The 16272-nt window shown below is 39.4% G+C and overlaps 1 protein-coding gene across 1 annotated transcript; it reads left to right on the forward strand.

Moving 5' to 3' along the window:
* Nucleotides 1-1756: 1756 nt before the first annotated feature.
* On the forward strand, nt 1757-7898 carry LOC117306508. The gene is made up of 3 exons (XM_033791062.1): nt 1757-2521; nt 5047-5243; nt 6040-7898. The coding sequence occupies exons 1-3, from the start codon at nt 1954-1956 to the stop codon at nt 6607-6609; spliced, it is 1335 nt and encodes a 444-aa protein (XP_033646953.1). The 5' UTR covers nt 1757-1953; the 3' UTR covers nt 6610-7898.
* The last annotated feature ends 8374 nt before the right edge of the window (nt 7899-16272 follow it).

Consider the following 16272-nt stretch of genomic DNA (forward strand, 5'->3'; position numbering starts at 1 on the left):
AAGATTGGGTCACTTTGCAAAGTGGTCCGATCTGACGTATTTTCAGCGCTTAGTGCAGCAAACACTACGAGCCGTCGTGCTTCGAGAATTCGGAATACACAACACATTTTGACATGAAGAGAAAAGTTCTTTTCTAAAACATGACGCCATCCATACAATTTTCCAGCTAGTGGGAAGTCGAAGAAGGTACCTGATAGACGTAACGAACCTTAAGGAGCATTTGCCTAACGTGAAAAAAATCGGGTATTGTGTCAACTTTGAGGGCATGTTTTTAGCTTGTGCTGGGTAATCTGGGTGGACCGTCCGCAAAGCAGCCATACAGTGCCTGCAGTCTGCTCCGTGACCGTAGTTCTGTACGTAGGCATCATACCGATCAGGTATCCAGACAAAGTGTACGGGGCCAGACTACTCATTTTCTCTTCAAATATTGCGCCTCGATTGACGTCACGAACAGCGCCCTCTCGGGTCGGGCCGACTTTTAGATTTATAGATAAAATGGACACTAATTTTGTAGAACCTTAGTTAGCTGTTTATTCATATTCCACTCATCAAAACACACACATCTTTTGATAATAGTTTGTATACCTTTGCACTCCCTTGACAGCCCGTAATTTATTACCTTTTATTTATTGCCAGACTAAAGATTTAAAACAAATAAAATGAATAGATAAATAAAAAAGTACAACAAAAAAACACGAAGTAAACACATGTCAGCAACTGATAATAATTTGATCTGATTTCATTTCCAAGAAGATTAGTATAACAATTTTGTGTCACGAACGGGGTCTTGAGTTTACTTTTTAAAGGAAAAGTATACCTTGTGTTTTAGGAATAAATGTGGAATAAATGTAGATTTATTCAAGACAACTGACGTTATGAGCATTTCGATTCAAACGTTGGTGCGTTTTGAGATATCACCGAAAATCCGCAGTGGTGGTGTCCACGCAGGAAGAATAATCCATAATAGGAATACGACAAAGTGAGAAGCGTTACTGACAGTAACTTTTTTCACATTCAAATTATAAGGCATAAAACTGACATCTTTAGGCTGTTAAAGGCATTGGGCACCTCTGGTAAATTGTCAAAGACCATTTTTTTACTTGGTGTATCCAAGCATATGCATGAAATAGCAATCCTGTGAACATTTGGACTCAATTGGACATCGAAGTTGCAAGAGAGTAATAAACAATAAAAAAAAAAACTCGTTGCACAATTTGCTGTTCTTTCAGATGCTTAGTCAAAGGCTTCAGGCCTTTTGACATTTGAGTCAGAAATTACTTCTTTCTCAAAAACTACGTTACTTCAGAGGGGGTCGTTTCTCACAATGTTTTATACTATCAACAGCTCTCCAATGCTCGTTAAGAAGTAAGTTGTTATGCTAACAACCACCTTTGATCGACCTTGCTAAACCAAAGGTTTGTATTGCCATTTAAGTTTAAGAGTGTCAAATATATACCTTCCCTTTAAATGCTTTGACAGGGGCCATCACGTCCCGTCTAAATGATGACAGACATTACATACCCCTCAAGCTAAGGTGGTGCGATGTCTATTACAAAAACATAGTGGAGGGGGATACAAAAATCATAGAGGCAATCAATCATGTTTGACAAGTGACTGGTGTCCGCTGTATACTAGATTCACGAGTTCTGAAACCAGTGATGTAGTTGCAGGTATAAAACACTTGCCGGTGACTCTGTGGGCGTGACAGTTTCTCAAAAAAAACAAAAGAACTTCGTTCATCAAGAATTCCTCACGATCCCCGTCCGTTTTGTTTTTCAGCCTTGGCAATCCGCCGATTTGCAAAATAGTTAATTTTGTTTATTTGAGGTGGTAAACTATAAAAGAAAAACACATGAAAGTGTTCGTAGAGGGGAGTATAGCTGGGTGCAGTGTGGTGGTATACGGCTTTCATGATTTGAGTGTGGTCAGTCCAAACCGCAGCCCCAAACCACAATGAATCCCATGGAAACCGCCGGCACGCTAATGACATTTCTTCTGACTCTGACGCTCTCCCGAACTCATACACTCGGCTCAACTGTGAGCCCATCTGGGTATATCAGAGTCGAAGAAGGAACACCATCGGACCCCTTCAGTCCCCTTAATGCCTACCAAGCTGCTGCCCCAAGTCCAGACACGGGTGAATTCCCGTCGTCTACAATAAGGCATACACCCAACTCCTCCTCCCCGTCAACATCACAGTACAAACAGAGCGAAGAAGACCCCGATGCCACACCCAGCTACCCTCCCCAAGAGACCGGTCAACCCACCGAGGAAGAAGAAGAAGTCATCGACGGGCTCACAGCCCGGGAGCGAAACATCCGAATTATGATTCTGAGGCAACAACTGATGGTGAAGCTTGGACTGACGAGTCTGCCGCCCAAGTCTGAAGCTAAACCCCCTCGGAGTCTCCCACCGGCACTGAAGAAGCGACTGTTGGAACACGGAACACCCCAGAGGGACCTCCCTGTGTATCAGCCCCCCGAGAGTGGAATGACCGAAGTCTTGGCTTCTGCAGAAAAAGGTAAAACCGAAGTAAAAGTAACTGCACGAATATTTCTGTTTTTGAATGGTACTTGACAACTATTGGTAGGCCTAATTTTACTCAAAACAATGTAAGATTATGCAATTTTGACTCAAAATAATTGTTAGCATAACAACTTACTTGGTAACGAGCAATGGAGAGCTGTTGATAGTGTAAAACCTTGTGAGAAACGGCTCCCTCTGAAGTTACGCAGTTTTTGAGAAAAAGGTAATTTCTTACTCAATTATTAAAATACTTCTGGCCTGAAGCCTTTTAGTGTCCAGTGTCCAATTTGTACGTATTGTATAAATCTCCCTGTTTGTTTCAATCCACATGTAGTTTTGTTTACTTAAAGGCAGTGGACACTATTTGGTAGTTGTCAAAGACCAGTCTTCTCACGTGGTGTATCTCAACATAAACATAAAATAACAAACCTGTGAAAATTTGAGCTCAAACGGTCATCGAACTTGCGAGATAATAATAAAAGAAAAAACCCACCCTTGTCACACGAAGTTGTGTGCGTTTAGATGGTTGATTTCGAGACCTCAAGTTCTAAATCTGAGGTCTCGAAATCAAATTCGCGGAAAATTACTTCTCTCTCGAAAACTATGGCACTTCAGAGGGAGCCGTTTCTCACAATGTTTTATACCATCAACCTCTCCCCATTACTAGTCACCAAGAAAGGTTTTATTCCAATAATTATTTTGAGTAATTACCAATAGTGTCCACTGACTTTAAATCTCACAGGGTTGTTATGTATATGTTGGAATACACTAAGTGAGAATACTGGCCTTTGGCAATTGCCGGAGGTGAATCCGTTGCCTTTAAGATGGCAGAGGGGTGATTGGCCAGAATATGTAGATCTATGAAAACTTAAGTATAAGTCTTCTTTTTATCCAAGTCGCCCGAATTACTGTTTTGCCGAATTTTGGCAGTTTTCCCCTCCTGTCCCATGGTTGCACGCCTACCCCCCCCCCCCATCCATTGCCTCTCGGCATTCCCACCCCTACACACACACGTGACCTCCTGAATCCGCCTCTTGGCGAGTGGGATTATGTTCTCTTTGTTTATTTAAAATATGTTGAAATAAGTTAGTTCATGTGATGTCTTGTGTATTTAATATGAACCATGGGTGGCGAACCCCAATAAATATAGGCCACTGGCATGGTGACGGGGGTGGGGGACGTTGCGGAATGGATTTGTGAGTTCGTGAATAAATTATTTGCAAATGGGAAGGTTTGAGGAGTGGATTGGGTGAGAGGGGTGAGCTTGTGATCAGAGGGTAGGGGTTTGCCCGTGGGGTTAAAGGCAGTGGACACTATTGGTAATTGTCAAAGGCTAGCCTCCACAGTTGGCGTATCTCAACATATGCATAAACTAACTAACCTGTGAAAATTTGAGCTCAATCGGTCATCGAAGTTGCGAGATAATAATGAAAGAAAAAAACACCATTGTCACACGAAGTTGTGTGTGTTTACATGGTTGATTTCGAGACCTCAAGTTCTAAATCTGAGGTCTCGAAATCAAATTCGTGGAAAATTACTTTCTTTCTCAAAAACTATGGCACTTCAGGCATCTGAAAGCACAACGAGGGTGTTTTTCTTTCATTATTCTTTTGCAACGATGACCAACTGAGTCCAAATTTCACAGATTTGTCACTTTATGCATATGTTGGGATACACCAAGTGAGAACACTGGTCTTTGACAATTACCAAAGGTGCCCAGTGCCTTTAAACTAAATTTAGTTGTGCTGATGGGTTTGTTGACAATCCTTGCACAAAAGACCTCCTCACGCCTACCAGACTTGAGAGTCATGGTCGTTACCCTTCGTAATTGTTATGATATTTCCACCATCCCCAACAGGACTAGTGGTTTCAAAAACAAGCACGTACCTTCGCTCGTCCCCAGCGCCTTGCTTTAACCAAAGGCGCTGGGATGGGCAAACGTATCATGCACGCACATTGGTTTAATAATGCGCAGTCCCATCATGCATCACACTCACACTGCGCCATATTTCTATACAAGAACTTCCTGAACAAGAATCTGTGCAAGCTGATTAGCCCATCCCAGCAGTCCTGGATAGAATGGCCGCTGGGGCCGAGCGAAGCACGTACCTTATTTCATTACCTTTCTTGTATACAGCTGTATATACCTGTTGAGCGATTTTGTTTTTGGAATGGGAACGCTATTTCAACTTGTTAATAATTGTGTGCGTGTATTATTTAAATGTAATTCTGACATTTGCACACAATTTTTCGTAGTTATCGACCAACAAATTAGGCACACACTCAATAATTTGAAAAACTATAAACGTTTCTGCCGTTGGCGGCGTGCGTCAACAAGGCAATACTTTGACGTCATGTGATGTTGCTATAATACCGCAGTACTGCTTCAAAGTGGCTGTTCAAAACAGTAAACGGTACACATAAACAGTAAAATTCACTTCGGTTTGCAAGTCAGTCTAAAAAACATTAATTTTTATTCAACATAAACTAACCAACTTCGTCGTCTCTCGTTCTTTCCAGAGAACAACTGTTCAGGTTTTGGTTACTGCTTCAAGTTCAGTCTCGTCAAAGACACCATCGGCAAGCAGATCAAATCAGTCAATCTGTGGCTTTACATGACAGCTGAAGAAGGGAACCGAAGCGCTCTCAGACAGATCACCGTCATGCTGTTAACGGTCGGTGAGGGCGGCATTTTACGGAAGGAACTCGCTACAAAGGTATTATTACGAAAAACTGGACACTATTGGTAATTACTCAATTATTTGTTAGCATATAAACTTCGGTAACGAACAATGAAGAGATATTGGTAATAACACTTTGTGGCTTTGGTAATTGTCACATACCAGTATTCTCACTTGGTGTATCCCAACATTATGCACATAAAAACCACCCATGTTGCGCACATTTTGTGTGCTTTCAGATGCATAATAAAAGGCTTCCGGCCAGAAATGTTTTATTATTTCAGTGAGAAAACAATTACCTCTTTCTTAAAGCTACGTTAAATGGTTCATTATCAGAGGGAGCTGTTTTCACAATTGCTCTTTACCAATTACGTTTTTAGTTAACAATTACTTTAAGTAACTTCCAATAGTGTCCAACAGAATAGAATTGAATAGAAAACAATTGACTCCAGGGGACTCAAACCTGCGACCTCCAGACCATTAGGGGATGCTGATGTATGTAGCCCTGAAGTTGGCGGTATCCCTATTTAGTCGATGTCTTTGTTCGGGTGCAGTCAAAAGCAGAGGTCTGGTTTTAACAAATCTTAAGATGACAGTTTTTATACTTTTGTATACCCTCGACAGCTGCCCCTGTCCAATTTGTAATCATTGTGTTATAAAATAAAGATAGAAAGCCATTCAACCTGTTTTGTTTTTTTGGTTTTTTTTACTTGTAGGATGGCAAGCCTCTGGCATGCAAGACTTAATAATTAGTTTTAATTATAGATATGGTCCCTTTCGCATTCCTTCGATTATGACATTTTAATCATTCTTTATGATTTTGTTTCCCCAGGTGGTTAGTAAAAGAGAAGGCTGGTTCCATTTTGAGCTTCCCCGAGAGAGGAACGACTGGACCCAACTGGTGCACCGTCTCCAGATAGCCAACGCTGCCGAAGAATCATCCTCACAGGAGGCTCAGCCGACCAACTTCCCGCCGATCTCACTCGCCGATCAACGGCTTCCAATCCTGTCCGTAGCAGTCGACGTGAACCGCAAACGCAAACGCTTACGGCGTCAGAACTCCAACATCTGCCAGTCTGGCACGGACACCTGCTGCCTGCATCGGTTCCAGGTGGAGATGTCCGATGTACTCCAAGGCATAGTGGAGCAACCCACCACCATGTTCGCCAACTTCTGCAAGGGGAGCTGCATGCACGTCATCAACTTCGAGACGCTCCACGCCAACGTGATGAGGGACCGCGCCCTGATTGAGACGGACGCCGATCTTAAGAAGGAGCTGACCCCGTGCTGTGTGCCCGTGGATTACTTCGACCCACTGTCCATCATCATACGCAATCAGAACAACACTTTCACTACGCACATTGTGAGCAGTATCTCGGCAAGATCGTGCGGCTGTAAGTGATGACTCTGCACCCATCTCCCTCCCCTGAACGACATAATATTCATGATAACTTTCGGACAGAATTAAAAGCCGCGTCATAATTGGCGGCTATGGCTACTGCGTCATCATACGTTGAAGTATAGGACGTCCTTTAGCAACACACATTGCAGCAGTCCTAGCCATAGCTGTAGCCACCAATTCCTAAAAGGCATATGACAATTAACTTGTACGGTGTTTTCGAAGCCGGAGACGAGGCCTAAGCCGTATCTCGGACGAAGAGAAAAAAAATTATTCGTAAACTTGTCCAGTCCATCTAAGCCAGTCGATGTTGCGCCCTCCACCGGCGACTAATATATAACGAGCTCGCTAATGGTCGCCAATTAAGATCAGTAGGGATGTAAAAACCTTATCTACATACACCGCTGACCGGGGTGGGATTCGCAGTGGGGTCCAAAGATGTGACAGACAGTGAAAAAACAAGTAAGCCAACCTGAATCACCTGGGCCCATTTTCATATAGCCGTTAAGCAGCAAATACGGCTTAGCAATTTCTTTGCCAAGTACAAAATGAGTGGGGCACCAGTTGCAACACTTTATGGATTTTTGGCTGCTAATCAGTTTCTGTTATTAAGCATAATTTGTATTTGCTTAATGGTTGTAGCTATGCTTTTATGATTAAAGTGTGCACAGGACTCAATTGTATGGTGCTGATTACCGCTGAATTCTGCGCTTGTGACCTCACCATGTAAATCGTGTGATTCTACAGACCGCAGGCGCACACAATCGCGGTAAGAAGAGCCATAAAAATCTGCCTCACATTTTGTTCGCTTTTCACGAATATTATGGTTGTAAGTTAATTCTCTTACTCTCTACACCATGACGTCATCTTTAAATCTGATGGGAATATGATGGTCTCACAGGCTTCAAAAGACTGTTTTTCTTACATGCGTTGTGCTTGCTCGTATCAAGCTTTTAAATAATATAGTATAACGTCTTGCCACCCTAAACATGGAACGTTGATTCGTAGACCCCCCCCCCCGAACGGGGAGAGAAAGACGAAGAATAAGAAGAGGTAGAAGAAGAAGACTTTTTGGTTTAACTTTTAAATAACATCTTTTTTTCATAGCATTAAACTTGAAGCCACTCGTTATTGTATACAACATTACAGGGTAATTATTACGTTGAGAACACAATAAGTTGCAGCACAATACAATTTTGCAGTAAGACAAAACACAAAACCGGATAAAAAATAATTGGGATTAGAATCCAATCCAAGGGGGACGAAAACGGACCATGCCCCCCCCCCCCCCCTTCACAAAAGATACGAAGTCAAACTAGAAGATGAAAGAAAATGAGACGAAGAAGAAGAAGAAGAAGAAGAAGAAGAAGAAGAAGAGGAAAACATATTGATGCGTTATTTACTAAGAATTGTAAAGACACTGTATACACGTTTGGTATGTATTTAAATAATAAATGTTAGCATAAAAGCTACCTTGGTAACGAGCAAAGGAGAGCTGTTGATAGTATAATGGAGGTTAGAAACGACTCCCTCTGAAGTAACGAGGTAATGAGAAAGAGGTATTTTCTTACTAAAACATTAAAACACTTCAGCTGAAGCCAGATGAAATTTCATTCGGCAGATGAAATCACACAAAATTTGTACAACAACGGTGTTTTTTTCTGTCACCATTATTTGTTGTGCAACTTAGACAACCAATTGAGCCCACATTTTCACAGATTTTTTATTTTGGGATACACCAAGAGAGAAGACTGGTCTTTGACAATTACCAGGCCCACATGTCTTTACGACAGTATGTTTATTATTTTAATATGAAGAGCAAAATGCAAAATTTAACAAAATTATGAATTAAAATAAATTTTAACGTGTAAAGAAGAAAAAAATTAAATGGTTTCTGTTTTTGTTTATATGCCTGTGTCCTTGGCTGCTTGATGTGAACGCCAATCTAACTTTTCTAGGGTAACATTTTAAAAATGGATAAGTTCTGGGTACTTTTTGTAAGACACAAAAGATAACATCCACAGCCTTACATTAAACTTACACGATTTGAAGATAATGATGGTAGAAGGCTTCCCCTATCACTTCATGAAGTGCTGTAATTTTTGAGAAATGGGTTAAACATGTCACGAAAATTATTTTAACATTTAAAATGTATTTTCGTGACATTGTTTTACTCATTTCTCCAAAAGCTACTGCACCTCAGCAAGTAATATTTTAAGTAAAGCCTTCTACTATCATTATCTTCAAACTGTGGAAGTTTAATGTAAATGCGTGGACATTGTGTTCTGTGTTACAAAAAGTACCCTAATCTTAAAAAGCCTTTGTTAGCAATAAATCGCATGCACATTTTGTCATGTTTGAGTTTCAATGGATAACCAAATCTACCCTCTCCTCTTTTTCGCTTGGTTTGAGCAGTGAAGGATGAAAAACATAACCCTTGCTCTTTTCGGCTGGATGTGAGCACAAAGGGGTAGAATATTCTACCACTTTTCTTTTCGGTTGGGTTTATGCACCTGATTCCTACCTTATTCTCCCAAAAATACTTTATGAAAAACAAAAACAGAATGTACTAGAGGTTTTCTCGGTCAATTTCCGAAAAAAAGCAGCCAAGTTAACCACCAAGCTATTCTATTTCGCGCAAAATCGAATGCTACTCAAAAGGGTCATTCGATTTCGTTTTGGGATTAGTCAAATGTAATGTTGCGTCATTCGAATTAACAAAATAATCATTCAATTTAACAATTCATCAAAGCGGCATTCAAATTCGCAGACGCTTCTTGAGGCGTGTGTGTCACGAAAAAGAATGACGCTACGCTAAATTGAACAGAGTGCTTAAGGAATTTGACTCGACCCAAAACGAAATTGAATGGCCGAATTCTGAATTTGAAACGCAGTAACAACTGGAAAAGCAAAACAGCTTTAATTCGAACGCATGAAAATTAAATTGACTGCTCATTTGCCCAATTTGACCGAAAAAACCTATATTAACGTTTTGAAAATAACTTCAAGAACATTTGCTATATCATTACACAACATAGTGAGCAAATGAAAATTGTAGTTAAAAATGACAACTATTTTCGATTTGTCTTTTCTCAGCGCATTGATCTAATGTTATCTGGGGTATGCGTGCTTTATAAGAACAATTTAGTATAGGTTTTCTCGGTCAACTTCGGCAAATTGGCAGTCAATTTCATTTGCATGCGTTTGAACTAAAGCTGTTTTGCCACTCCAGTTGTTACTGCGTTTCAAATTTAGAATTTGGCCATTCAATTTCGTTTTGAGTCGAGACAAATTCCTTTAGCACTCTGTTCAATTTAGCGAATCAACATTCTTTTTTTGTGACACACACGCCTCATAAAGCGTCTGTGAATTTGAATACTGCTTTGATCAATTGCTAAATTGAATGAATATTTTGTTAAATCGAATGACGCAACATTAAACTTGACCAATCATAAAACGAAATCGAATGACCCTTTTCAGTAGCATTCGATTTCGCGCGAATTAGAATAGCTTGATGGTTAAATTGGCTGCTTTTTTTCCCCTAAATTTACCGAGAAAACCTCTAGTATAATTATAGCTCCATGATGTAGTCTTCTGCTCTAGTGACATATCATGTGTCTCCCTTTTCAAATCTGCTCTGGGTGGGAGAGTCCCATCAAGTAGCCAGCCACTATTACTAACTCGTTTCCTATATTATTTAGCTACCCTGGATAACTCATTTGATTGGGCCCGGGAAAGTAAGGATGTCTTTTAGGGACACCCTTTTCCGATGTGTGGGGCTGACACGACGATCAAGATCAATCTTTACAGAGTACAAGTTCATATTAAAGGGTATAGGTTTCTTTTTGTACGACTCTAAAACACAAATGGCCACATATTGAAGATATCGATGTAGAAAGCTTCCCTATAAATATTACTTGCTGAGGTGCTGGTGTTTTTGAGAATTGAGTAAACCAATCTCTCGAAAGTTACTTTAACTTGTACAACTTACCAGTGCTGGTATTTACGCGACTCTCCTGAAAACCTCGCTCTGTGATTGTTCACTTTTTGTTCTCGAAAACTTGACGACTTAATGAAGCTGACAATTTCTATACGTAAATTATGTTACATACCTCTTCAGTCACAGTGAGATGAATTCATGTCATGGCATAAAAATGTGATATACAAAAGGTATCAAAACCATTTAAAGGAGCAGTGTTTATATATAATCGGTTATCTTTTGAAAAATGTGCCTTTTTGTAACGGGCTTCAAATGAGCGGATATCAAAAAGTGGATGGCCGTTCACAAGTATAACTTGTATAATGTATAATGCACAAGTATAATGGAAAGAATGTATTTTAAAGAAAATTTGTCAATAATTTACTGCCGAGATGAATCCCCGATACCAGCCCCGTAGTCCAAATGGTAAAGTCTTGTATCTCAAAGTTGCTGAGTATTTTCGAGTGTTCTTAAAGGCACTGGACACTATTGCTAATTACTCGGAATAATTATCGTTAGCAGTCTGAAGCCTTTTATCAAGCATCTGAAAGCAGACAATTGTGCAACAAGGGGGTGGTTTTTTCTTTCACTATTTTTTTGCAACGTCAATAACCGATTGAGCCCAACTTTAAACGGGTTTTTAATTAAAAATATACATATGTTGGGATACACCAAGTGATAATAATTTTGGTCCTGGGCAATTACCAAACGTGTCCGGTGCCTTTAAGCCATGTTTTCATCGGCCCGTGAGGGAAGACGGGGAGGGGCTAAAACCGATGTAAACCCGGCCTAAATTACCTCTGTGATGCCCCGTCGACACAGCCTGCTCTAGAAACTAAATCAACCCTGAAGTACAGTCACGGAAGTGTTTTTAAGGATCACCTCCCTTACCTGAGGACAGTTGGACTGATGTTTTTAATTCCCCTCATCCCTTCCAAACGGAAAGATGGACTGTCAGTTTGTCTTAAACAGCGGATTTGTTGTTTCTAAAGGCGTCATTGAATCTTAATTTGTGACTTCCAAGAGATATCCGAGAGTTACGCCCATGTAACTGCAACTCGGCAGAAGACTACTTGGCCTGCCAATGACTTTAAAGGCAGTGGACACTATTTGGTAATTGCTCAAAATAATTTTTATCATAAACCTTACTTGATTACGAGTAATGGGGAGAGGTTGATAGTATAAAGCATTGTGAGAAACAGCTCCCTCTGAAGTGGCGTAGTTTTCGAGAAAGAAGTAATTTTCCATGAATTTGATTTCGAGACCTCAGATTTAGAACTTGAGGTCAATAAATCAAGCATCTGAAAGCATACAACAACGTGTGACCAGGGTGTTTGTACTTTCATTATTATCTCGCAACTTGGATGACCAATTGAGCTCAAATTTTCACAGATTTGTTATTTCATGCATATGTTGAGATACGCTAAGTGAGAAGACTGGTCTATGACATTACCAAAAGTGTCCACTGTCTTTAAAGGCACTGGACACTATTGGTAATTACTCAAAATAATTGTTGGCATAAAAACTTACTTGGTAAAAAGCAATGAGGAGCTGTGGATAGTATAAAACATTGTGAGAAACGGCTCCCTATGAATTAACGTAGTGTTCGAGAAAGAAGCAGTTTTCCACTAAAATATTTGAATTTGATTTCGAGACCACAGAATTACATATTGAGGTCCCGAAATCAAGTATCTGATAGCACACAACTTCGTGTGACCAGTGTGTTTTTCTTCCATTATTATATCGCAACTTCGACGACCAAATGAGTTTAAATGTTCACAGGTTCGTTATTTTGTGCATAATTTTATGTTGAGATACACCAAGTGAGAAGACTGATCTTTGACAATTACCAAAAGTGTCCAGTGTCTTTAAAGGCACTGAACACTTTAAATTGTCAAAGACCTGCAGAATTCTCACTTGGTGTATCCCAACATGCATAAAATAAAAAATCTTTGCGAACATTTTGACTCATTAATTGTTCAAAGAAGTTGCAAGCGAATAGTGAAAAAGAAAAAACATCATTGTTGCATAAATTAATGTTGATGCTTTCAGATGCCTAAAAGGCTTCAGCTGAAATCTTTTATTATTTGAGTGAGAAAATACCTTTTTCTCAGGGAGCCGTTTCTACATGTTTTATTTTTATGGTAATAGTTATTTTGAGTTACCAAAAGTATCCAGTTCTTTAAACTCCCGCACGAAGTGGCTTTTAATGGTTATGACACTAGCTCCCCCGTCCCACATTAGTCGCTAAATTTCTTCGGGTGAACATATCTGCATAATTATCCCGAGTCCAGCCTACACGAAACAATCCAAATTATGTAAATGTATGACTCAACTTAATTATGTCAAATTTGCAAACAGAAAATAGGAATATCAACAGGGCCCAATTTCATAGAGATGCTAAGCACAAAAATTTGCTTAGCATGAAATTTCTTCCTTGATAAAAACAGGATTACAAACAAAATTTCCATTTGCTGCATATTTCTTGTTACTGGTATTCAGCTGTTGTTTGCTTATCCTGAAAATCACGTGGAAATTTGGTTGGCAATCCTGTTTTTAACAAGGAAGAAATTTGATGCTAAGCAAATTTGTGTGCTTAGCAGCTCTATTAAATTGGGCCCAGATGAGTTCAATCCCTGAACTTTTTTGGTACTTTTAAGTCTGTGCCTATCTGTCACGACACCTGAGTCAATATACAGATCATGTTTGAATCCTGATCCCTGTAGCCTTATCCAAAAAGACAATTGTCAAATAGACCTTGATACTTTAAAGCATTGTTTGTTAATCTATTAATACCATTCTAATCTTCGTGTTGTGTTTGGGGTTCTTAATTTAGCGATGTTGTCACGCGACTGATTAAGGTACTTGTAGGCCGGCTGACCTCAGACGGGGACTTTAATTAAAATTAAAGTGTGTTGTGTGTTATTTTTTGTAGTTGAATGAATCCAATACTATTGGATTGTATTAAGTGACTTGTATAGGATTAGGTTCGATTATAATTTGGATTGGACTTGTGTTTTGGGGATTTGTTTAGGGGGTGATGGATTAGACCGGATTTGATTGGATTGGATTGGATTGGGTTATTAGATTGGATTGGATTGGATTGGATTGATTAAATGAAATTGGATAAGAGTAAACTTTAATCGAGATGGATTGGTTTGTTTGGTTTCAAAGGGTGATGAAGAATCCTTGAAAGTCACACAATGTCTTTGTTTCGGATTTAAAGGCAGTGACACTATTGGTAAATTAGCCTACTCAAAATTATTGTTAGCATAAAACTTACTTGGTAACGAGCAATAGAGAGCTGCTGATAGTAACACATTGTGAGAAATGGCTCCCTCTGAAGTAACGTAGTTTTCGAGAAGAAGTAATGTTCCACTAAAATATTTTGAGTTGATTTCGAGACCTCAGAATTAGATTTTGAGGTCTCGAAATCAAACATCTGTAGACCGATCCATTGGGCCATGATTCGGTGAACTCTTGGCGTTTTAGAGGGCCGGTGTCGCATGCAATTATGTCATCTATGCAAAACTATCCGGAGGACATTATTGCATATTCAATAATGTCCGCCGGACGGTTTTGCATATGCAATTGTATCCGCCCGGACACATTTGCATATGCAGTTGTGCCCGCCCCTATGCAAAACCGTCCTTGCAGTAAATTAAACGCCCTTGGTCGACTGAACATGTTCGCAATTTATTTTTACAATCTAAGTGCATGTCATGAATGACATAATGGGAATTGTTCGGCCGTTGGGTATTCGCTGCAATCATAAAATACGTGAATAGTCATGCTATAGTACGTAGGTTCAGTGCATGCACGCTCGCTTGTGCGCGCATGCATGTACAGTCATGTACATGTCCACGGAAGTTCTGTTTACATAGCCCCGGACACGATTGCATATGCAAAGGTGTCCGGAGCGGACAGTAGTGCATGGCGGACACAATTGCATCTGACACCGGCTTCTTTCCGGTGTCTCTTAACTAGAAAAAGTGTTATTCTATTAGAGGCGTGTCCGCAACCCTCAAAACAGCTTGTATGTTGCCGGGAGATGGCGAGGAAGAGGTAAGCGAATGCATATTTATGCGATACGAATTTTGACGTCACAAAATCGCAGCGAAAAACTCGCAACAGCAAACCCTCGAAACTTCGATGACCAATTTAGCTCAAATTTTCACAGGTTTGTTATTGTATGCTTATGTTGGGATACACCAAATGAGACAACTGATCTTTGACAATTACCAAAGGTGGACCTTCCCTTTAGAAACAGTGGACACTTTGGGTAACTTTCAAAGACTAGCCTTCACAGTTAGAGTATCTCAACATAGGCATAAAACAACAAAACTGTGAAAATTTGTGCTCAATTGGTCGTCGAAGTTGCGAGATATTAATGTAAGAAAAAACACCCTTGGCGCACCATGAAAATTACTTCTTTCTCGAAAACTACGTCATTGAGGGAGTTGTCTCTCACAATGTTTTATACTATCAACCTCTCACCATTACTCTTAATCAAGAAAGGTTTTATGATAATAATTATTTTGAGTAATTACCAATAGTGTCCACTGCCTTTTGGTGCAAACACTGTGTGAACGGGTGTAAAAACGTGGACTTACACACGTCCACACGGTGTTTATTTTTAAACAGTGTTGAAGAATGAGATGTCCCTTATAATGTTTTTAAAAAAAAAACCACTTACAAATGTCCACAGAGTGACTGCAACACGGAGCTGTGTGGGCTGGGTGTTTCATAGTTTACATAAAATAATACTCAAACATAAAGCCATTTTTGGAAACGGATCTTTATAGCGTTAGGCTATGCACTTTTAATATGCATTGAATAACAAAAGTTATGGGAACATTTTTACAAAATATTAATAAATGCTTGCATAATTATGCGCTTGGCGCATTGTTTCAAATTAGATTTATATAATATATTTATTTTGTACCTAAAAAAAATTGGTTAACCTTGATTTAGTATTATGACACGAATAAAACACATTAATTTCACCTTCAAATCGTTAACCAAAAATTATAATACTCAACACATCAGAGTCTCACATCCATGTAACACACAGCTGGTAAAAAGGCGAAACAAAGGGTGCTTAGGTTGTACCATCTTTAGCGTCTTGCTTAAAACCACTTCATAAAATTTGCAACACGTCAGGAAAAAAAGAAGGAAATAAAAAGAAGCCAAAACCAAAAAGGAAAATAAAAGGATTGAACACAATTTGTTCACGTATAAATTTAAACTATGCAGTGTAATTACTCACAGACAGATAATTTAAACGTAAATAGAAATATTTATTGTCAAAACTGTTAGTTATTGGTAAAGTTTTTCTATTAACATATAACAGTGACTGCTCACACTAAGGACGTTAGTTTTTAAAACGCAGATTATTCAAATTACCCCCCCCCCCCCATTTTCACACAGCTAATGTTCACAATAGCCAATACTACGATCAAACAAACTAAAATTCAGACAGGGGTTTACAAAACTTCGCGTCGATTTATGAAAGACAAGACTGACAAAGTTACTTATGGTTCAGTCTATTTTTTGTTTCATTAACTATAAAGTAATAAACGACGAGGGAAACTTTTTTTTCCAATTTTTATTTGAACAGCGAAAGTTCAACTTTCTGAACCTGTGCCCTCCGGATTAATGTGTCACCACTCCAACTTTAGCTATCT

The sequence above is a fragment of the Asterias rubens genome, unplaced genomic scaffold (assembly GCF_902459465.1).
Source record: "Asterias rubens unplaced genomic scaffold, eAstRub1.3, whole genome shotgun sequence".
Classification (NCBI taxonomy): Eukaryota; Metazoa; Echinodermata; class Asteroidea; order Forcipulatida; family Asteriidae; genus Asterias; species Asterias rubens.